We start from the raw sequence: 22,981 nt of genomic DNA on the forward strand, positions 1-22,981 counted from the left end.
ACCCTACTGGCTGAAATCTGTCGCTCTGAAGGTCCGTCACAGCAGCGTTTCTACTGGGATGTATAGGAATAGAGGTGTTACGCATGTAGTGTTGGCAGACAAGGCTGTTGAGGGTCTCACGTAACAGCCTAACCTCTTTAATTCTCCCATCATCTGTACTTATTAGTTTTATTACTATTTCTCTGTATGATATATATGATGTATGATATATGGTATAAAGCTTTCAGCCATCATCATTAACCCTTAACAGTCGCAGTTATCTCTGGCAATAGGAAAGCATGGTGTCATTTGTTGTTCATGACTTCTCACTCAAAGGTTTATTGAAAAAATCGGCCAAATTCTGTGGAAAGTGCAGATTTTAAACTTTCAGTTAGGGATGCACCACCGAAAATTTTCAGCCAGAAATGGTCGAAAGTGGCACTTTTCATTTCTGGGGCAAAAGAGAAGAAAAAAGGCAGAATATTTTAGCTGAAAAAAGATTCAACAGATCTACAACTAAGTGTCTAACCCTTCATTTTAATGATAATGAAAATGTTAAATAGTGAATAAAAACTGGCGAAAATGGTACTTTCCATTTTTGGGGCGGAGGAGAAGAAATAGGCAGAAGATTTTAGACGAAAAAAACAACGAACTGTCAAAATCTAACGCTTAAATAATTTTAACCGTAATGAAAATGTTAAATAGTACATAAAAATGCAGAAAAACGGTCTGAAAAAAGGTTAAACAGATCTACAACAAAGTTTAACACTTAATTTTAATGATAATGAAAATGTTAAATAGTGAATAAAAAAGGGCGAAAATGGTTGAAAGCGGCACTTTCCATTTTTGGGGTGGAAGAGAAAAAAAAGGCAGAAGATTTTAGACGAACAAACCAACGAACTGTCAAAATCTAACGCTTAAATAATTTCAATGGTAATGAAAATGTTAAATAGTACATAAAAATGCAGAAAAACGGTCCAAAGCACTACTGTCCGTGCAAAAAAAAGCTACTGATTAAACACATTTACAACAGAACTTTAAATTCAAACCCTTAACAAATAATCTGAATGAAAATAAGCAATAAAGATGCCATATGTTTCCTTCGCACTCCTTAACTCATCAGCACAGATGTGTTCAAACAGTCGGAGTAGCAGCAGTGAAACACACTCAACAGTGAATCACACTCAAACACGGTCCGCTGTAGCTTAGAGCCCGACGATGCCGTCTTTAGCTTAAATGATGTTTTAAATAATTAAATAATTGAATGAAAATAACATATTAAATGATTGGTTCTGAAGGTTCTTACTGCAAACACCTGCATTCATCAGAACCTGCCGAGGTTCACATTTCTTCTCTTCGAATGACGCACTAAAGGGGCTTTCGTTCTAATATCGCCCCCTGCTGGAGAAGGCTACTAGATGTGAGAAGTGAGTTCCAAAGTCACATCCGTGTGCGTTGTGTATTAAATAATCAAATAATAAAATATTAATAAATAATAAATAATTAAATGAAGCCTTTTCTGTTAAGAAATTCAGATTATAATTGAAACCATGGAGTAATATTTTACTGGAGAACCATCGGGACACTTAAGCTGTACAGAAAACAGGGAGAACTTTCCTGAGAATTTATGCCGCACTCTGGGAAACCTGCGACAGAGACAACAGGGAATTTAACTGTAACCTAACGGCTTATTAATGCCCCATAGTATCAATCAGTAATCAACTGTTTTAACAGTAAAAGGGAATGAAACTTAATTAATTAATTATTTCATTAATTATTAATTATTAACATTATTTAGGTTGAATAAATTACTGAGTAAAAATTTGTTTGATCTCATTTGAAGCATCGTCAGCATTATTATGTTAATTCGACAGCATAAATAAAACAACTACAAAATCGGTTTGGTTTCGGTCTGAATTTCGGTTTCGGTCTGAATTTCAGTTTCGGTCTGAATTTCGGTTTCGGTCTGAATTTCGGTTTCGGTGAAGAGGCAGAAGATTTTAAAATTTTTTATTATGAACTGAACTTGACGTTATAGTTGTGCATACAGGCTTTTTTTTTGCCATTTTTGACACATTTTTGTCATTTCTTAATATCGAATCGAACAGAAAAAAGCCAAAATTACAAACTTGAACAAAGAATTTAACTAAAATGTAAATGTTATTCATTGCACTCTGTGTTATTAATACATTACATTTTCCATCTAAACTGTATAGGAAATGAAAGTAACGACTCTTGACTTACAAGGGTTACAAAAGCGCCTCAATTCAAGATGGGATGGAGATTAAGCCTTAGCCAGAGACCAGGGACACAATTTTAAGCTAATCTGTTGGATCTATGATGGTGGTACAACAGAACTTATGATACAGCTGTAGGCTTTGTGACAAAAGGTGTTTTTTGGGCAACACTTTACTGTAGGGTACTGTTCATAAGGCTACATGACTTCTACATAAGCTTGTTAAGACAACTGACATAACCCTACATAGCTGTTTATAAATGCTTTTTCCAGCAAATGTCATTCGCTATAAAGGTTACATTCGTCAATTTTTGATCAAAGTCAGCTAAAGTAGCCTTTATGACCGATGACGCCTGTTGGAATAAGCATTAATAAATGTACCTATAATGTAGGGTTATGTCAGTTGTCATGACAAGCTTATGTAAGTGTCACACAGCCTTATGAACAGAACCCTACAGTAAAGTGTTGCCGTTTTTTGTTGTTCAGTTTTATTTTTATTGAATGCTACCATCTCTTTCCCATCACCACCCTTTGTAAATGTATCTAAACCTTTTATTTTTTCCTCGGTCTTAATCCACACTACACAACCTCACTACCTAATCCCCGTCAACAAGCACACGACTGACGTTTTTCGGTCTTTATAACCCATTCAAATATGGCAACATAGCCTGTGTACACGGTGTACTTACTTCAAAACATCACTTCAATCTACTGCATATTATATATATATATATTTTTTGAAGTCAAATATTCTAAATGATACTTTCAGAAAGTATACATTGACACATATTCTCTCCTTTTTTTTTTTGTTTTTTGTGTGTTTTTTGGAAGAATGTAAGGTCCTGCTCAAATCTAACTCGTTAACGGCGGAGGGAGCGCGCTTTAGAAGCGCTTCCGGCTCCACAAACTGTTCCGATTGCCCTCTTAGCACTGTTTTTTATTTTGCTGTTTTTTGGCTCAGCCGCTGGACTCCTCCCACTAACTAGCAGCTTCATAAACCAAACATCAAACTTTCAGCAGACGCTGATCATTAACAACTCGCAAAACAAGCGCTCTCTTGAAAAAGAAACCAAAGTGCGTTAACCTATTTTATTTTTAATACCTCTCTCTCTTTCTCTCTAATATATTCTACACTGTTTTTGGAAAGGTTGGAACAAAAAAAGGCAAGATAAAATTTAAACACAAATGTTCTGGTAAATACGCTCTGAGTCAAATGACCATGTGATAAGTCCTCCGCCACTGCTTTCGCTAACAGAGCAGGAGGGTTGAGGCACGCTCTTATGCAAAAACGCACACCAGGCCTTGGAGTCCGCTGGTAATAATTACTGCGACTACATCCACTACTAAGGGAACTCGAGACCGGCACCAGCTCAGAAATATTTGGTCCTTCTGTTCACCACACTTGTGTGGTATGGACAAGCACCATAAACGGGAAGACATCAGGTCTTCCCATAGCTTCTCACTGGAGTAAACAAACAACAAAATAAGAGTCTTTTCAGTTATTTCGGATTCTATCTTGTTTACATCGTCGTTGCGGGCTTGGGGTTTGTCTGAGGAGCAGTATTTAAGAGAGATGTTGTTTATCTAATACCCACAGTGTTTTATTTAATAAGATCTGCCATTGGTTGAGACTGATTATAGATTTCTATAGAGATTTAACCAAGTCGATATGTGAATTTGTCATCGCGAATGGTGTCAGGTAGCCGCTCTCCAGCTAAGAGGGCACCGTGGCTAAAAAGCTCCAACAGTCTAGCCTTAAGTCTGGATTATTAATGCCTGATCCCTTGTCCCCTGAGTGTTAAATCCAGGTACTTCTGTCTTCCCCTTGGCTACAGACTCAGGGCCAGCTCTTTCTACAACCAAACCAGACCGAATCCAACTAAGCCACAGAGCTGTTTTCCCTATAGGTCAAGTCAATAAGGCCACGCAAACATATTTACCCCTCAACCCTGACCTCTGCCTCACTCAGCAGGGCATCCTTGGACTGTCCTCAGAAGCTGTAGGCATGACCTTTTTCATTTTTTGTTTCAGGGGTTTTTGTACTCATTTGTACTTTTGTACAACTGTAATTGTAATCGCTATTGTAATCGGTGCTCTAAGCTGTTTATTTTACTGCATCAAAGAGGTCACATTCGCCGCCGTCAGATCAGATCTCCGTCGACTCGATCCTCTCCAGGCGAGTCGGGACGGGCCAAGGAGGCGCCAGCTGGTGCAGCTTCTTCTCCTCTGCTGGCGGAGTCGGGGAAGTGAGCGATATGGCCACGGGCGCCGGCGTCTGGACGTCCGGGCTGGCCGCTGGCGGCGGCGGCGAGGCCGGAGAGGCGGGCAGAGCCAGGACAGGAGTGGACAGCTGTGCCCCGAGCTGGTCCACGCGCTCCTCCAGCGCCTGGTTCTTCTGCAGCATCTCCACATAGCTGAGCTGCAGCTGCGCCTGGTACTTGAGCACGCGCTCCTTCTCGCCCTGCCACGTCTGGCGCTCCTGGGCGAAGCTGAGGGCCTGCCGCTCGCGCTGCTGCCGCTCCAGACGCAGCTCGCCCTGCAGAAGCTCCAGCTGCCGCCGCAGGTCGCCCGCCTCCTGCCGCTGCGCCTTCGAGTCGTCGCTCTGCAGGCTGAGCAGCGGGTCCGGTGCCGGCAGCTGGGCGGGAGCGGGGAGAGGGGGCAGGGCCGGGAGGGCTGGAAGGGCCGGGAGGGGAGGGAGGGAGGCTGGCATAGAAGAGGTGGGGGTCTCCGGGGGGCTCAGAGGGGAAAGGAGGCGCTCCCGGCTCCGGGACAGCACCAGCTGACCCATGTCAGCCAAGCTGGATTCAGGTGCGCGAGCACTAGCGGTGGTGCTAAGCTCACTCAGGGCTTTCTTCAGCCCAGCCACCTCCGTCTCGAATGCACACAGCTTGTCTCTCAGCACGGACACCTGAGAAAGATGGAAGGGTGAGGGTATTTATACAGGGAGATTCACTCGAAAGAGGCCCCGAATATTCTGTAATAACTCTCGCTAGGACGAAGCAATCTGAACAAAACAACGTGCAATGTGCTCATCAGTATATGGAGCTTCGAACAAGCCGGGATGCCCCTGCATCGGAGCGATGAGGTAGGCGCCGGACAGCCGTCACGACATTTAACCTCCGTTTGCAACTTCCGGGTGCAGACCCCACTACCCCTTCATGTGTCTGGCAGTAAAGGGAGATCACTTCCAGCATCGCATGTAATGCAATCGATTACACATACGTCAAGATATGTAGCATATTTTTTTGGTTCAGATTGCTTCATCCTGTCGGGAGTTACGACAGAATATGCGGGGCCTCTTTTGAGTGAATCAACATATAAACAGTAATTGTGCATTAAAACATGAAGAAGTGTGTCCTCTGTAGATGATGTGTAAACTCATTTTCACTTTTCCTTTCACATATTTTTACACTGTAGGAAAAAGAATGGCAATGACAGCTGGGAAATTATACAAAGACAATAAAAATGCTGCAATTGTACATCATCCCAGTTCAGCTTATGTAGTCAGAGTGATACGATGCTTTAAAAAAATCTGATCCGCTAGTTTGGTTAACTAGTGCAGTGATGGAATGAGTTTCTCACTGGAATTTGGTCTTGAATTGCTTCATATAACTGTCAAGTTGCACAGAAATTAAGTTAAAAGAGATAATAATTAACTGATGAGCTGATTTAGGAGTGTTATTCAAAGCAAAGCAGGAACCACATGTATATGACATGACTGCCCCAGTACTGCACTCATAAAAATGTAAGAGAACTAATGCAAAAAGCAGACATAACAACTACTGCCTTTCCAATGCCTGCTGTTCAAACACTGAAAGCATGAAAATGATAAGAGGCTGTATTTTGTACGACGCCATTTTAGGGCCACTGTTAATAAAAATAAAAATAGTAGACTTCGAGAATAAAGTCGTAATATTTAAAGAAAAAAAGTCGTAATATTTCGAGAAAAAAGTCGTAGAGTTACGTCATTGAAGTGGCATTAATACCAGGAAAGGTCGCAGTATTGTGGCCAAAGGCTTTGCGAAGGGAAGGCAGCACCTCCTCATGTTAAATGAGGGGCGGTGAGTTGGTGGAGTTATACTTTCATATCGATTCACACATAAAGAAACACTCAGTCTCCCTGTCTCTCCTGCACATCAGCACCAGCCTGTTATTAATATAAGAAACAGAAATAAGTATCGGGGGCTTCATCTCCCCCCATTCAAAGAGGGTATGAAGTTTCACAGACAGTGAGAATGAAGATCAAAATGATCCACAAACAGACAGGAGTGAGTGGAGCTCCGGCTCCAGTACTGCAACCAAGACCCCAATGCGTTATGGCAGCCCCCTACAGTTAGCCTACTTTATCCTCCAAATATTACGACTTTATTCTCTAAATATTATGACTTTTTTCTCGAAATATTACGACTTTATTCACGAAATGTTACAACTTTTTTCTCAAAATATTATGACTTTATTCTCGAAATATTACGACTTTATTCTTGAAATATTACGACTTTTTTCTTGAAATATTACGACTTTTTTCTCTAAATATTACAACTTTATTCTCAAAATAGTATGGCTTTTTCTCAAAATATTACGACGTTTGTTATCAAAATATTACAACTTTATTCTCGAAATATTACGACTTTATTCCTGAAATAGTATGACTTTTTTTCTCGAAATATTATGACTTTATTCTTGAAATATTGCAACTTTTTTTCTCTAAATATTACTACTTTATTCTCAAAATATTATGACTTTTTTCTTGAAATATTACGACTTTTTTCTCGAAATATTACGACTTTATTCTTGAAATATTACAACTTCATTCTCGAAATATTATGACTTTTTTTCTCAAAATATTATGACTTTTTTTCCTCAAAATATTACGACTTTATTCTCGAAATATTACGACTTCATTCTCGAAATATTACAACTTTTTTTCTCGAAATATTACGTCTTTATTCTCGAAATAGTATGACTTTTTTCTCAAAGTCTACTATTTTTATTTTTTACTAAAAGTGGCCCAAAACGCCGTCGTAATTTTGAGTGTAATGATGTACTGAACAGATAAATGTTGATGAGCTGGGTTTGGGGTTGAATCTGCACCTCTGCCAGCATGGCCTGCAGCTCGGCCTCACAGCGCTCCAGCTCCAGAGTCTTGGTGCAGAAGGACTCTTTCAGGCTGATCTCGGCCTCCTCCCTCTCCCTCAGCTGGGCATTCAGCTCCTTCAGCTGATTGCGCAGGGCCACCATCTCACCCGCCCGCTGGGTCACCTCGCCCTGGCTGTCCCGGAGCTGCTGCTTCAGCAGGGAGATCTCACCTGCCTTCTGACACACCTGGAGAGCAAGGTGAGGGGGTGACATCCATACAGCCACACAAAAAGGCTCCAGGTAATCTTGCGTTGTCACTGAACTCATGTCTCTAATTCAGGATTTAGGTAGAAGGTAGGAAGTTACTTTAAAACTATATTTCGGTACAGATTACCTGTTAAATAATAATGCAATAATGTAATGTAATCTGTACCCAAATCCAAAGGATGACTACAGTCAAATTTGTATTTTCTAAGGGTAAATAAGTTAAAACATCCTTTAGAGAGAACATACTTCTATTATATTATTTTTATATCTCGTCGCTGTCAGAACAAAAGCTTGTCATTTTAACAATTACACCTTCTTGAGCCTCAATTTATCAATCTTGGTTTATAAACTGATCATGTAGATTTCCAAGCACCACTCGTCCTCACAGTCATGTGTAAAGGGTGAGGCCATATTTTGAGGTGAAAAATGTTTTTCTGCAGTTTTAACTGCAATAATCTCTACATGACTATGAAATATATGATTTAAATAACATAAAGAAAACAAATGGCAAATAAATATTATAAAATATATAATGAAAGTTCCCCAGGAGTCGAGTCACTGGAGTTACTGCGTAACAAAAAATCTCTTATTTTGAAATAAAAGTCACACTGATGACATCACTCGACTTCCTTTTACCTGTTTTCTGAGGATCTATGAAGAAAAGCACATGGTGAGTCCACTGTGTCTTTCAGTTATCAGAGATTTTCTCATTCAGCTCATGATTTCATATGAAGCTTTTAGCTGAAGTCACTGGCGTGACCGACTTTATTCTGAGGTAATTGTGGAAAAATAGAATACAAATGGATTAAATTACATATTTTAGTGGATATTCCACGATTGACAACATGCGGTTTGATGCTCTGTGGCAGACATTTTTTCATTAAGAATGTCTCTGGTGTTACCCTTCTTATGTGTAACACCAATGACGATCAGTTACACCAGTGACTCCTATGGACAGATAAAAAAAGTGGACGTTTCTGTAGAATGATTACATTCTGGGTGAAAGGATGACCACTAACTGTTGTTAAACCAGAGTACAGCGTATTGTTCATTATAATTGATTATCTATCACAGATTAGGCTCTTTTTGAGGAACCACTGATCGCCGTTCTCTCACCTCCCACTTGGTCTCCTCCAGTTTGGGCAGCAGGTCAGCCTGCTCCTTCCTGTAGTCCAGGCACTTCTTCTCCAGCTCCTCACGCTGGGCCAGCAGCAGGGTCATCTCGTCCTGGAGCCGGCGCTTGTCCTGCTGCAGGCGGGTGATCTGGGCCTGAAGGGCCTGCTGCGAGCGCTGTGCGCGGCGGGTCACCTGCTGCAGCCGCCCCGCGTAGTTCTGCCTCAGTTCCTCCATCTCACGCTCCCAAACCCGCTGTTTCTCCTCAAAGACCTGCGCGATGGCCGCCTCGCTCTGGTCCAAGTTCCGCCGCATGTGGAGCACCTAAGACAAGAATCATCAAAACTGTGCTTGAAGGGGTTCACGGTAAACCTGTTAGAGAGCGTGTGGAAGGTGGCAGAGCTTCCTTGGAGCTCTCAGTCACACGTCACCACACAGAAACCTGGACTGCACAAAATAGGGCTGGGCAATATAATGACATATTCTGTTACTTTAATATAGCCTATTCTTGGCCTATGACAGAGCATTGCATTGCACACTGAACAAAATACCACTGATAACAAGGTGGACAAGTTAAGAGCACCACGTCATTACATTTCCGTCATACTGTGTCAAACATCACAAAAATAACGTGTGCTGCACTCAGCAAACGTGAGAAACTCTTCCATCTTTTCATATACAGTCAAAATGGCCGTGAAGTACCAAAAAATGACTATATCTTATTCATTTTTCAGGATCAGGAGAAAAGCTAAGATCAGAAAAGAGGCATTTAACAAAAATTACACAGGAGCATAAACAACTAAATTTAAGGGTTTCCCGCTTTGCCTTTATTACAGCTTGCGTTCTTCTCAGGAGACTCTCTTTCAGCTTTACAAAGGCATCTGCAGAGACAGTTCCACACCTACGAAGTTCAGTCTTGGACGTTGGCTGCATTTTCTGCTTTTTATGATCCGAGTAATCCCACATTCAGTGATGCTGAGGTCTGCGGTGGTCAGTCCATTGTTCTGAGAACACCAGCAGCTTCTTAGGCTACGTTCACATTACCAGGTTGAAGTGGAACCATTTCGAGTTTTTTCCCTAATGTGACTCAGATCTGATGATTTCAGGGCTGTGTGGACACAAATCTGATCTTTTCAGATCCGACCTGAGTCACTTTCATATGTGGTCATAGATTGGATACGTATCCGATTCGTGGCCATGCAACCTTAACGTGACGCTCAGATCGGAATTCATGTGCTTTTTTTCCACTGCGCCATCATTCAGCGTTACCATGGCAGCAGCGCTGAACAGACGTTGAAGCTTGTAAAAGGTGGAAAAGCAGCTCATCTCACCTTTTTCTCCTTCGTCTCGCTCTAATAATGAAGCTGAGAGCTGATCAGAGTTAATTATCTCCTCAGCGAAGCTCGTTCTGCTCGTTAGTTGGTGCCGATGATGAACGTGATTCATTCACGTGACGTTACTGAGTAGGATGAGTTCATGAGGGTCATTTCAGGACGCCGGTTCGTCACATTAATGACAGATTTGAATCGCTTACCTAAACGAGTGTGAACCATCGTGTCAGAGAGATCGGATTTGAGCAAAAATCAGATTTGAGCAATGAGGCTTGTAATGTGAAAGTAGCCATAGTTCTTCTTTTTCTTAGTAAGGACTTCTTGACAGCTACACATCCTTTCAGACCCACAGTGTTGAGTCTTCTCACAGTGGAAAGATGGACAGAAATTGTGAATAAAGCTTAAATTGCTGTTAATCTGATGGGGACAGTTAATTAGGAGTCCCATTTTGTCTGTAGCTTTTCTATATCTTTCAATATATCTGTGAAAAACTTGTTTTTCTCCTTTTTCCTTTGACTTTCTCCTTCCTTGCTTATCTTATATCTTATTTCCTCATCTCCTTTATATCTTATCTACTTTTTGGCCATTTTGGTATTTGACTTTTGAACAGTACTGTATATGGCTGAACGATTTGGGGAAAATATGAAATTGCCATTTTTCCAACTAATATTGCAGCTGCAATTTAAACTGCAATTTTTTTTATATATAGTGATTCTGGCCTGATTTATTTTGGCCAGGAAAACCAGAATATCCACCTTTTCTGGCTCGACCCCTGAATGTAGTGAGCCAAACTGCCACTAAGTTGTGGTTGTGATGTCACAACACATGGGGGTTTGGTTTCTTTAGTTAAGACAATAAACACTCAATAACTGATTTGCATGCTTAGAAATAGTTGTTCAGATTGATGGAGAGTGTGTTGTATATGGTTCTATATAGCACCTTTTTAAAAAGGGTTCTATATAGCACCAAAATGTTCTTCTATTGTTACAAGCCTGACATCGTAACAATAGTAGAACCATTTTTGGTTCTATCTAGAACCCTACACAACACATTCTTCTTCAGTCTTAAGAACTATTTTACCATGCAAAGAACTTGTTAAGCATGGGTCGTTGGGTGTTCTATATAGAATGACTGTCTTTACTAAAGATCTTTTTAAAGGACTTTTTGAAGACTTTAGGCTATAATTTTTTAAAAAATTGCAGCTCTTGTGATCTGAAAATTGCGATTTTTATATAAAAACGATTAATCTTTCAGCCCTAGTACTGTACATGCAATAAAATATCAACAAAGCAAAAATAACAGTATAGTACACCCCCCCCTGCCATGGGCTTACGTGGTCTAGAGCTTCATAGACACTTCCATTTTTCAGTAAAATCACTTACAGTTGACCGGGGCAGATCTAGCAGGACAGAAATTTAACAAACTGACTTGTGGCAAAGTTGGCATCCTTTGACAGCACCATGTTTAAAGTCACTGAGCTCTTCAGTACGTCCCATTCTACTGCCAGTGCTTGTTTATGGCTATGTGCGGGCGTACATGCAGTTAAAACAACTGAACTCAATAACTAGGAGGGGTGTCCGCATACTTTTGGCCACATTGTGTATTTTGCTGTATATATATTTCACATATTGAAAGAGAAGAAAAAGAAAAGCTCAGTAAACAAACTAAAACAGAAGGTATCTTCCTCCCTCACCTCTTGCTCTCTCTCCCACAGGCGATCCTCCAGGTCACGGATGACGTCGTCCGAGGAAGGCGAGGGCCGGAGAGGCGCGGGGGCATCGCTCAGGTGGCTGAGCCGTTGATAGGACGAGGAGCTCTTGCCTGAAGAGGAGTGGCCGCTGTCTGAGGCGCTGAGGCCGTTCTGGTAGCCAGGTCTGTCCGGCTTGTCCAGGCCAGCCGTGCCCAGCCGGTTGATGTGACTGGTAGAGGCACTGAGGGGCCCCAGGGCCGGTGGGGGACCGTAGCCTGAGCCTGCGTAGGTGGGCAGACTGGTCAGCGAGTTCCTCCCAGAGTCCGACATGCTGCCCTGACCGGCCCGACCACCCCCAGAGTGAGGTCCCCCCCGGCTGTTTGGACTGTCCTGTTCGCGGCGGGCCGCGGAGGCAGCCTGCCCTGTTCTCTCGCCTCCGCTGCCTCCACTGCCACTGCTGCCCGGACCCCCTCCAGCACCTGCACTGGCCTGGAGGGGGCACACAAGGTTCTGCATGGAGTGGAAACTCTTGGGGACCACTGGCTTGAAGGCAGAGGGACGGACCAGCGTGTCAGGGTCCTAAAGAGGAAGTGGGGGAAGGATTAATTCACCTGAACTGTGTGTCTATACAATTACTGACTACAGCCCATTTATTACTAAGCACAATTAGTAAGCTGACCTCTGCCTTTATCAGATGGAAAGCACTGCTGATGTTCAGGTATTATTTGGGAGGTGAACCACTCTCAGCACAGCAGTGTCGCTGACCGGGCAGTGTGTGTAGTGCTCGTAGGAGTGACACAGCGGTGTTGCTGGAGTTTTTACACACTTTTCACTGTCACTGCTGGGCTGAGAGTCGTCCACCACTCCAAAATATCCAGACATGAATGTGATGAACTAATCACAGATGAAGGGCCAGAGGACGGCTAACACAAACAGTGCATGGGAACACTTTTAAACACTTTTATAATTATACTGTTAAACCTAAAGTTTACTTAACTAAAATATGTATTAAAACACTACAATTACAATTACTGTTCCTACTACTACTCATAAGAATGAGTTAAATAATAATGAATGAATGAATTAATTAATTACATACATGAGACACTTTTCTCCCTGTATTTTTTCAACTGCAGCAACCCCCCCCCAAGGAGAAGACCACCTGTCTACTGGCCCCCTGGGTTATTTGAGATTGAGTACGCCGCTTTAAAGGGAAAAGCTGGACAGCCATACAATCGTTCCACCTCTCCTTCCATCCTGTGCCACGCTGATGTCGTTTAAATGGAGCAACATACTTCCATGGCGTACTTCATAACCAATCAAGTGAATGACCACCAGTTCATCAGACACTTAATACAGCAATCGCTAAAGCTACGTTCACATTACAAGCCTCGTTGCTCAAATCTGATTTTTTCTCAAATCCGATCTCTGACACGATGGTTCAAACTCGTTTAGATAAGTGATTCAAATCTGTCATTAATGTGACAAACCGGCGTCCTGAAATGACCCTCATGAGCTCATCCTACTCAGTAACGTCACGTGAACGAATCACGTTCATCATCAGCACAAACTAACGAGCAGAACGAGCTTCGCTGAGAAGATAATTAACTCTGATCAGCTCTCAGCTTCATTATTAGAGCGAGACGAAGGAGAAAAAGGTGAGATGAGCTGCTTTTCCACCGTTTACAGGCTTTAACTTCTGTTCGGCGCTGCTGCCATGGTAACGCTGAATGATGGCGCAGTGGAGAAAAAGCACATGAATTCTGATCTGAGCTTCATATTAAGGTCACATGGCCACTAATCAGATACGTATCCGATCTAGGACCACATACGAAAGTGACTCAGGTTGGATTTGAAAAGATCAGATTTGTGTCCACACAGCTCTGAAAACATCAGATCTGAGTCACATTAGAGCAAAAAATCTGATTTGTGCCACTTCAGCCTGCTAATGTGAACGTAGCCTAAAGGACAACCTCAACCCCCGTGCTGTACCTGTGCTTGCTCCAGCTTGCCGGAGACGGGTAGGATGTTGGGGGGGTTTTGGTTGTCTGTCTTGGCTTTGCTCTTGTCCTTGTGCTGCGGCGGCGCTTGGTGGCTGCCGTTCTTGTCGTTTGTGAGGACTATGCTGTTTCCGCACAGGTCCATGCTCTCCCCCCGCCTGTGGCCTTCTCTCCTCGCCCCACCATTGGAGAACGAGGAGCTGGACGGCAGTCGCTCCCCGTTGAGGGTGTGCTGCCGGTTGGAGGAAGAGGCGTTGTGGGAAGGGTCGCGGCTATTGCCGTGGCACTCCCTCTGGCCGCTGTAGCCGCTGGGCTCGTCCGGCACCGACACGCCGGCCGTTTTGGTGGCGGGCGGCGGCAGGCGGTCGGCGCTGAAGCTGCGGTCATCCAGGCGGCGGCGGGCTGCCAGGGGGCCGTTGGGGGTGGTGCGTGTGCCCACGCTGCGCATGGTGATGGCCCGCTGGCTGGAGGCTCCACTTCCCACGCTGCCCATGCCAGGAGCGCAGGGCCCCTCACTCGGCCGCCCGCAGCACCAGCAGGCTGGGGCGGGCGGGGCGGCCGGGGTGGACCGCAGGTGTACACACTGCACAGGAGAGGACAGAGTTAGTGATGCAGAAACACACAGACATCCTGCAGACGGCACCTAAACACAGCTCGAAGTGACCACACTGTTAAAGTATTCTCTTAATTATCACTTCCACATCAATATAGTACATTAACGTTTTATTAAATCCTCACATTTGTTTTGCATTTTATTTTAATAACATCTGTGTTACGTTTACCAAAAACAGTCCTAATTCATTTTTATGTGACTATTTTCCAACCTCTCTTTATCCCTTAGAATGAAACCGTTACTATGTCTTTAAGACTGATATGTAAATGAGCTCTGCTCCGATTGGTTGCCCTGCATTGTGCCTTGTTCAAAAAGCAGCTGAAGCTGAAATATTCCTTACATCAGCAGCTGCAGGCTAAAAAGCAGTTTTTCGTGAAATCATTTTGAAGTTTACACTCTTAAAAAGATTCGAGTTCTTTAGTGAAGAAAATGGTTCTATAGAGAACCATGAACACTCAAAGAATCCTTCGCATGATTAAAGTGTTCTTCAGATTAGTGGAGAATGTGGTGTAAATGGTTCTATACGGAACGTATACAGAAAGTATGCAGAGGAACAGATGGACTACAGTCTGTAACTGTAGAACTACAAAGTGCACCTATATAGTAAGTGGAGCTGATAAAATGGACAGTGAGCGTAGAAACAAGGAGGTGGTCAGAATGTTATGCCTGATCGTTGATAAAGTGGGGTCTATTTTTTCGGTTCCAACAAATCTCAGAAAAACTAAATATCGTGATGCATACTGTGTATCGTGAAAATGCCTTGAAGTATCGTGATATAATATTTCTGCCATATCGCCCACCCCTACATGCAAGCTAACACTGCTGTGCACTGAACTGACATTGTAAGACCAGCAAACCAGCTTGGTCATAATGTTATGCCTGATCGGTGTATGTGTGACATTTTTGTAAAAACCGTATAAGCTTGTTATGGCTTTGTTTCATCGTAAAAAAGCAAATTTTGTCTATTGAACCTAAAAGACTGTAAAAAAAAAAGTGATAAACAAAAAAAGGGTGGAATTGTTAACATCTGTTTTCCATTAGAAGCGCTCAACTATTCATTACGATTACTATAACCTCTTTAGGCCAATGAAAACAGTGTCTATTTCTGTTATTTAATCTGCTCTTCTCAGCTGATCGTGCGATTCCTCAGTGCTGCTGTTCCTTTCATTTTCTAAAGAACGTGATTTAAAAAGCTGAACGTTCTCAGAATTTCATTTACTTTGGGTCACACACTAAAACTATTTGAACAAGCAGACACATAAGAACAGAAGTCACATATCAGTCTCGGCTTATCGTTGTCATGAATAAACAAATCGATTATAAGCTCTTGCCAGTCTGAATGAGCTCAAACTCGTACAAAAAACACAACAGCCAACAATAAAAGAAGCTTCGGCAGTGATACACCATACGGCAGCACATAGAAAGCTCTGGTTCTACACACTGAACCTAATGAAATGGCTTTACTGTGGCCAGCTGGGACCACATATCAAACCCACCGACAATCTGGGTCATACAGTAAGGGTCCTATCAAGGAAATACGTCATCAAAACTAACGAAATTCAGCCTGGGTTTGAGGCTACTTCTGACTGAAACACGAACATTTAAAGCGTGTAATCCAATCAAGTGACATTTTTTAGACTTTTATACTGCCGTTTTACGGTTAATCATACCATAAGTGCTTTAAGCCTGTTAGCTTTTAGCCCGTTAGCTAGCTGACCAGCCTAGTTCTAGTTAAGATGTAGTTCTAGTCACAAAATATCGGTCAAATCTGACTGATGACATTAAGCAAATATCTGCTGACACTGTTACCAGTGATCTGGAGTTCAACAAGGGTCTCTGTATGCAGCACAATTTCAATAAGAAATTCAAGATGCACTGATATGGGAATTTTGGGCTGATAGTTTTAATGCACATATCTGCCAATACTGATACATAAACACCAATAAATCATAGAAAGCTGTGGCGTGCACCCGTCCACCGGGTCCCAATGGTGGCCGCGGGAGCCGGCGGGAAGGCGGGGCCTGATCTCCGAGTGTGGACGAAGCCCGATGAGGAGATGAACCGCGCGAGTCCTGAACGCTGCCTCCTGGACACTGCCTCCGGTCCCGCACGTTCGATCTGGGCGGACAAGCTGCGAGTGAGGGGCGGTGACAAGGAGGTGGACCAACGAACTCTCGTTCCCTCTCGGCTCGGGTGCTCACGCTGCCCTTAATGAGAGACTGAGCGAAGAGCTGAAAAGCTCCAGCGAAGAAAAGGAGTGAAAAGTCTAGTTAGAAGCCACTGAAAAGTGGGTTTTGTTTGGTTGTTGTGTTTATTTGGTGTGTGATTAAAACTTAAATGGCTGCTGCAGCCCTGAATCCTGCCCCCCAGCGTCCTCCTTGTGCCCGGGGTAGCGTATGACGTGCTACCAGCATGTATTCCAGGCAGTAAATGTATCTGGAACAGCATTAACGAGAAATATAACATTTATTTATATAATACAAATGCAGTAAAATGAATAAAACACAGACGTTTAGACACAGTAACCCCACATCACCTAAAACACTCAGCTCTTCTGGAGTACAATAAATACAGGAGTACAATAAATCATCAAATATTGGTTTAAAATACTGTTCGAATCCAAACGCCTGTCGGATGCTGAGCATTTTTTGAAGCAATTATCTGCAGGCATCACCAAACATCCATACTCACTACGAACACCAGAGAAAGACTGCGCTGAAGATAATACATCTCACTTCATCACACCAGTGCACGTATCTAATTCATTAGAAAAAAACAGCTGCCTTGGTTGATTCTGATTCAGTGTTGTAACATGTCCAGACAATGCTGTCACCTTCAAACTGAAGCTAATTAAAACCTATTAGAGATGGATGTAAAAACCAGAACAGTAACACAGACACTGAAACGAGAGCTCATATTAAATAACCTTGCTTGCCATAAATCAATAATGTCAGGTTTGACTGCTCAAGGTTTAAATGCTCTTGAATGGATAAGAAAAACATTAAAAAAAGGGCCATTCAGTACAAGTTATTAATTTTTTGGGAGATATTTCTGAGGAGATTAGAAGACGATCCACTTGCATAAGGAAGACGAAAGTCAAAGGAAAATAAGCAGGAGTTTCAAAAAAAAAGCTACACAGAAAGTGGGGCTCCTAACAACCACCTGGAAGACCTGGTAGACACCAAAACTGCCCCCATCAGATAAACAGCACTTAAAGCTTTCATCTCTGAGAGAGAGGAGAAAATCAAGCTGCTTCAGATCTGAAAACATCCACAGGTGTTTCTGTCCATCCTTCCACTGTGAGAAGACGACTCAGCGCTGTGGGTCTGAAAGGATGTGTAGCTGTCAAGAAGAACCTCACTGAGAAAAGGAGACGGACACATCAAACAAAGAAGCTGAACAACAGACTGACCACCCCAGAGTCCAGACCTCAACATCACTGAATGTTTGGGATTATCACTTTCTCGATTTTCTCGAGTCTAAAGTCATCAAATTGGTGACTCGAGTCTGACTCGAGTCCAAGTCACATGACTCGAGACGTAGTATTCTGAATGTCATTTTTAATAGCAATAATGTGATGGTGATTATACATTTTGGGGATTTCGTTAATTTCTTGATTCCTGATTTTTGGACTTAATTGGTCTTAATGAGATTATTGTTCTCCAGACTGGGTGCTACTCTACATAGCACAGAGTATGAAACGACAGCACCGTAACCGTACGCTAAAAAATGAAACCTTAAGTCAATCTTGCTTGACTACAATGCAGTAACAGTATTTATAATGCATATAATACCAATATTGTGTTTGTTGAATATTGCCGTATCCCTTATTATTAAATATCAGCACATACATCCTTACTGTATAATGCTCTGTCAAAAAAAATATACATAGAGAAAAGGAAACACATGACTGGAGTAATCTCATCCTGATCTTCCACTGGACACGGTTTAAACCCTGACACCATGCAGTGCCAACAGCTGACCGACTTCCTCGATACTTACATAGTTCTCAAACATCCCATACGTACCTGCAGTCTGAGTGGGACCCTCCCAGAAAGTTCCATGAGCTAATCCAAGAGCTGTACAATCATGACATAACGCAAACAGCGGCGAGACTACTACGAGAACAAACACCAAAACAAATCTCTTTGTTTCAGAGCCTTGTCTTCGAGGCAGGGAGAGCCGCGCCCTGATATGTCTGGAGTTTAAAGCTGTTAGTTAAATATTCACCCTTGATATTACTGATTACTGTAAGTGAATTTCTCTTTGTGTTTCCTGTAAACAGTTGTGGCCGCTGCCAGGGCTGCGTGATATGGAGAAAAAACATTGCGATTTTACTGCTGAATATTGTGACTGCAATATCCATCTGCCTCGCAATATACAACCCCATTTCCAAAAAAGTTGGAACGCTGTGAAAAATGTAAATAAAAACAAAATGCAATGACGTGCAAATCGTTTAAACCCTATGTTTTACTGAAAATGCTTTAAAATTTGTATTGTTTTTTTCAAAAAATATATGGCCATTTTGAATTTGATGCCAGCAATACATTCCAAAAAAGTTGGGACGGGGGCAAGAAAAGCTTGGGAAAGTTGTGTAATGCTTGAAAAAAGCACCTGGTGGTTAATTTGCACCTGGTCAGTAACATGATTGGGTATAAAATGAGTCTTTCAGAAGTAAAGATGAGGAGGGGATCACCACTCTGTGAAAGACTGAGTGGGCAAATAATGCAACAGTTCAAGAATAACGTTTCTCAATATAAAATAGCAAAGAACTTTTGTTTTTCATCATCTATGGTACATAATATCATTAAAAGATTCGGAGAATCTGGAGAAATCTCTGTATGCAAGGGACAAGGCTAAAAACCAGTATTTGCTGGCTGTGATCTTTGGGCCCTCAGGCAACACTGCATTAAAAACAGACATGATTCTGTAGTGGAAATCACTGCATGGGCTCAGAAAAACACTGTCTGTGAAAACAGTCTGATGCTGCATCCACAAATACAAGTTAAAACTCTTAAACTCAAAGAAGAAACCATATATAAACAGGACCCAGAAACGCCGCTGCCTTCTCTGGGCCAGAGCTCATTTAAAATGGACTGAGTATTGCTCTGTATTAAAAGAGTCCGGGTGCTAAACTGGCCTGCCTGCAGTCCAGACCTGTCACCACTGATAACATTTGGCACATTATGAAATGAAAAATATAACAAAGGAGTTGCCGAACTGATGAGCAGCTGAAATCCTATGTTAAACAAAAATGGGAAAACATTTCACTTTTAAAACTACAGCAGTGTCTCCTCAGTTCCCAAACACTTACAGTATGTTGTTAAAAGAAGAGGTGATGAAACACAGTGGTAAACAGGCCCCCGTCCCAACTTTTTTGTTGTTGGCATCAAATTCAAAATGGGCATATATTTTTCAAAAAACAATAACATTTTTCAGTTTCAACATTTGATTTGTTGTCTTTGCAGTATTTTCCTTTAAAAATATGGTTTATATGAATTCCATGTCACTGAATTCTATTTTTATTTACATTCTGCACAGCGTCCTAACATTATTGGAAATGGGTTTGTATTAAAAACACACTGGCAAATCAATCATAGTTAAAGCACAGAGTAAAACACCGACTGTGGGCTCATTTGTACAAAGATCAATATCGTAAAAACAATTAACAAGCGGTATATTTCCCAGATTGCTTCAGACCAGGGCTGAAAGATTCATCGTTTTTATATCAAAATCACAATTTAAGACAATTTTCAAATCGCAAGAGGAGCAAATTTTCTTTAATTATAGCCTACACCCTTAAAAATATACTTCGTCAAGGTTCTTAAAAGATGGTTCTTTAGTAAAGACAGTCATTCTATATAGAACCTTGAACACTCTGGTTCTTCAGATTGGAGAATGTGTTGTTTGTGGTTCTATATAGCATCAAAAAAAGGGTTGTGGTATTGTTACTTTGTTGCTTGTTGATGTCAAGCTTACAACAATACAAGAACATTTTGGTCCTATAGAGAACTCTTTTCAAAAAGGTTCTATATAGAACCATATACAACAAATTCTCCATCAATCTGAAGAACCATTTTTTATGCATGCAAATGGGTTGCTGAGTTCTTATGGTTCCACACAGAACCACTGTTGTTACTAAAGAACCCTTGAAGAACCATCTGTGTTAAGTGTGTACGTTAGCAAAAACACTGTTTTAAGTTTTAAGAGGGGAAACGGAACCTAATAAGAGTTTGTGAACTGCCTGTAGATGAGTTAGACCAATCAGAGGCAACCAAACCTCCTGTTGTTGTGACACCAAAACCACTACTTCCTGGCAGTTTGACACACTCTGTCCAGGGGTTGAGCCTCAAGCCAAAAAATGTGGATGTTCTGGACTTCTTGGCCAAAAAAATCAGGCCTGGATATCAATTTTTTTTTAAAAATTGCAATTGAAATTGCAGTTGCAATATTAGTCAGAAAAATCGCAATATTTTTCCACATTCGTTCAAAATTGAATTAGATATTGATCAAATTCAATGAAAAGAAACGTCCATTTGTATGTAGGGAATAGTCTTTAGACCTGTGAAGGCCTGCACCATTCTGTATTTGCTGTCATGCCCATATTAGCAGTTCCATGTCTATGCTGGTTTTCTCTATGAGGAAAATGAATGGCTTTTCGCACCCTGCATTTAACAACCCAGTTTCAAACCAGATTAGTTTTGTCCCGTTAACAGCCCAGTCCCATTTCACCCCTCGCCCCTACCACTTAGCCCTTAGTCCTCCATTTTACGCATTGAGTTCTAGGGGTAGGGTGTCCCGATTCTTGTTGAGATAGAGGGGTGGGGTGAAGTGTTGGGGCTACATGACCCTCCAAACAGAGGTTTTTCAGAGACTCCAAACAGAGAGTTATGAGAAAAAGAGAAAAACCAGCAAGATGGCTGAGCAAGAGACCAAAGAAACCCACAAACGTGAGAATTTTCTCAGTTAATAAAACACAATAATCACTATATTTTCTTAGTTTAATGTTGTTTCTGTGTATTATGGTCCTTTTCTTTGTAATAAGCATAAAAAATCGCTAATAGTATGCTAATGTCTCGGTAGCTACTCAGACAACAAGCATATATCGGTCCGCTGTTTTGAAAAGGTCGGCACCCCCCTGACCGTTTGCCACTGTTGGTCCACCCTAGGACCGCCCAGATTATTGTCCTGCATACAAGCTCTACCTAGTTTTCAATCTCCTCAATGAGAATTTTAAATGCACAGAGACTTTTATTTTAGAAAATAAACACAAATTTTACAAACAACCAAGAGAAAAAGAAATAATGACCAGGCCTGATATAAAATGATTCTATAGAAAGGTGTTGTTGCTAAAGCTGAGCTGGATTAAAATTATTTACTAATCTAATTTACAAAGTATAACTAAAGAAAGGAAGGAAGGAAAATCAGCAAATTGGACTCTGAGTGGAAAATGAGCGATGATAAGTGGAATTTTGTCTAATATTCTGCTTAACCGCCAGTGGACCACCCGGAAAACGCTGAGCAAAACGCCAGTGGACCGTCAGCTTTGCCATTAGCGGGCCGACAGTGGACCACTGTCCTCTTGCTACCAGGGTAGCTAGCTAAACTTCCTGTTCCACCTCAAATAGTGCAGCAGTTCTGACGCCTGAAGCGCCAGAATGTAACTGCTACTCCATTTAAGGTGGAACGGGAAACTTTAAACAAGAAGCTGGCTAAAGAATTAGGGGGGTGATAATAAACAATTGCCCCGCTTTGGAATCATATGATGCCTTAAATGTAACTAAAGCCCAGCAGTGAGGAGCTGAACTTTACCCTCCTCTGCTGTCACTGCAGACTGGCAGGGTCGCCTACAGAGCAGCGCTAGTAGCTGTTAATGAAGTAATGCTCTTATTGTTTGAGGGTCCCATTTCATAGAGGAAGATTTCAACCACTACCCCTGTAACTCAGTTCTAAGGGGCAAGGAGACACTCGAAAAGAAGAGGTAGAGGTAAAGATAAGAAATGGGATTGGGCCAACGTCCCCCACACACCAAATGTGTTCAAAATATCCAGAGACTACCAAACTGTGAACCCAGTATCCAGAATCTAATCAAATCTTAAACCAGGTGCACATTTGTACCCTAACTATGAATAAATATAAAAGTAATTCAGTTATAAGATGCCAATTTTGTAGTTTTGGTAGGTTTATTACCCTGTATGGTTTCCTCTTTCTTCTGTCTGTACTTTCTTATGTAGACTGAAACTCTGCTGCAAAACTTTCGTTCTGTTTTTTTAATATTGTGTACAGAAGACTGCAACAACAATAACCAACCTGATAACACTACAAAATAAATAATAATTCTGGAATTGGAAGAAACAATGTCGTTTCAACATTACAAATCCTGTTTAGTCTAGTCTTAGGCTTATGTGTCGGAAAAATGTGTACGTACATGAAAAACACATATGGACATAAATAAACACAGTCGGGCACAGTGGCCTGCGCCTGTAATCCAAGCTGCCCGGAGGCTGAGGTTTGGCAGACCAGCCAGTGAAGACGAATTTAAGCACGTGAACAACTTACGTTTTAAAACAAGCTCCACTCCAACGGCTTTGTTTTCCGTCATTTTCGCAATGCTGTTTTTTTTCCTTCGTGTCATTCGTGCGCAGAGAACTGTGGGTAACCGAAGGCCTGGAAGGA

The 22,981-nt window shown here is 41.9% G+C and overlaps 1 protein-coding gene across 1 annotated transcript; it reads right to left on the reverse strand.

Moving 5' to 3' along the window:
* Positions 1-3,401: 3,401 nt before the first annotated feature.
* LOC118814854 (leucine zipper putative tumor suppressor 3) lies at positions 3,402-18,493 on the reverse strand. The gene is made up of 6 exons (XM_036580686.1): positions 18,334-18,493; positions 13,685-14,275; positions 11,696-12,271; positions 8,675-8,995; positions 7,307-7,537; positions 3,402-5,123 (listed from the first exon to the last, which is right to left on the reverse strand). Exons 1-6 carry the CDS (start codon positions 18,367-18,369, stop codon positions 4,362-4,364), a joined length of 2,517 nt encoding a protein of 838 aa, XP_036436579.1. The 5' UTR covers positions 18,370-18,493; the 3' UTR covers positions 3,402-4,361.
* Between the last annotated feature and the right edge of the window lie 4,488 nt (positions 18,494-22,981).

The sequence above is a fragment of the Colossoma macropomum genome, unplaced genomic scaffold, assembly GCF_904425465.1.
Source record: "Colossoma macropomum unplaced genomic scaffold, Colossoma_macropomum, whole genome shotgun sequence".
Classification (NCBI taxonomy): Eukaryota; Metazoa; Chordata; class Actinopteri; order Characiformes; family Serrasalmidae; genus Colossoma; species Colossoma macropomum.

What these genes read in the sequence shown, in the direction of transcription:
- LOC118814854 (XM_036580686.1), bottom strand. Translation starts at nt 18,369, where the DNA reads ATGGAACTTTCTGGGAGGGTCCCACTCAGACTGCAG. An exon ending in GGGTCCCACTCAGACTGCAG is followed by an intron (nt 14,276 to 18,333) that starts GTACGTATGGGA and finishes TCTCCTGTGCAG; the next exon opens with TGTGTACACCTGCGGTCCAC. An exon ending in TGCAGGCCATGCTGGCAGAG is followed by an intron (nt 5,124 to 7,306) that starts GTGCAGATTCAA and finishes CATCTTTCTCAG; the next exon opens with GTGTCCGTGCTGAGAGACAA.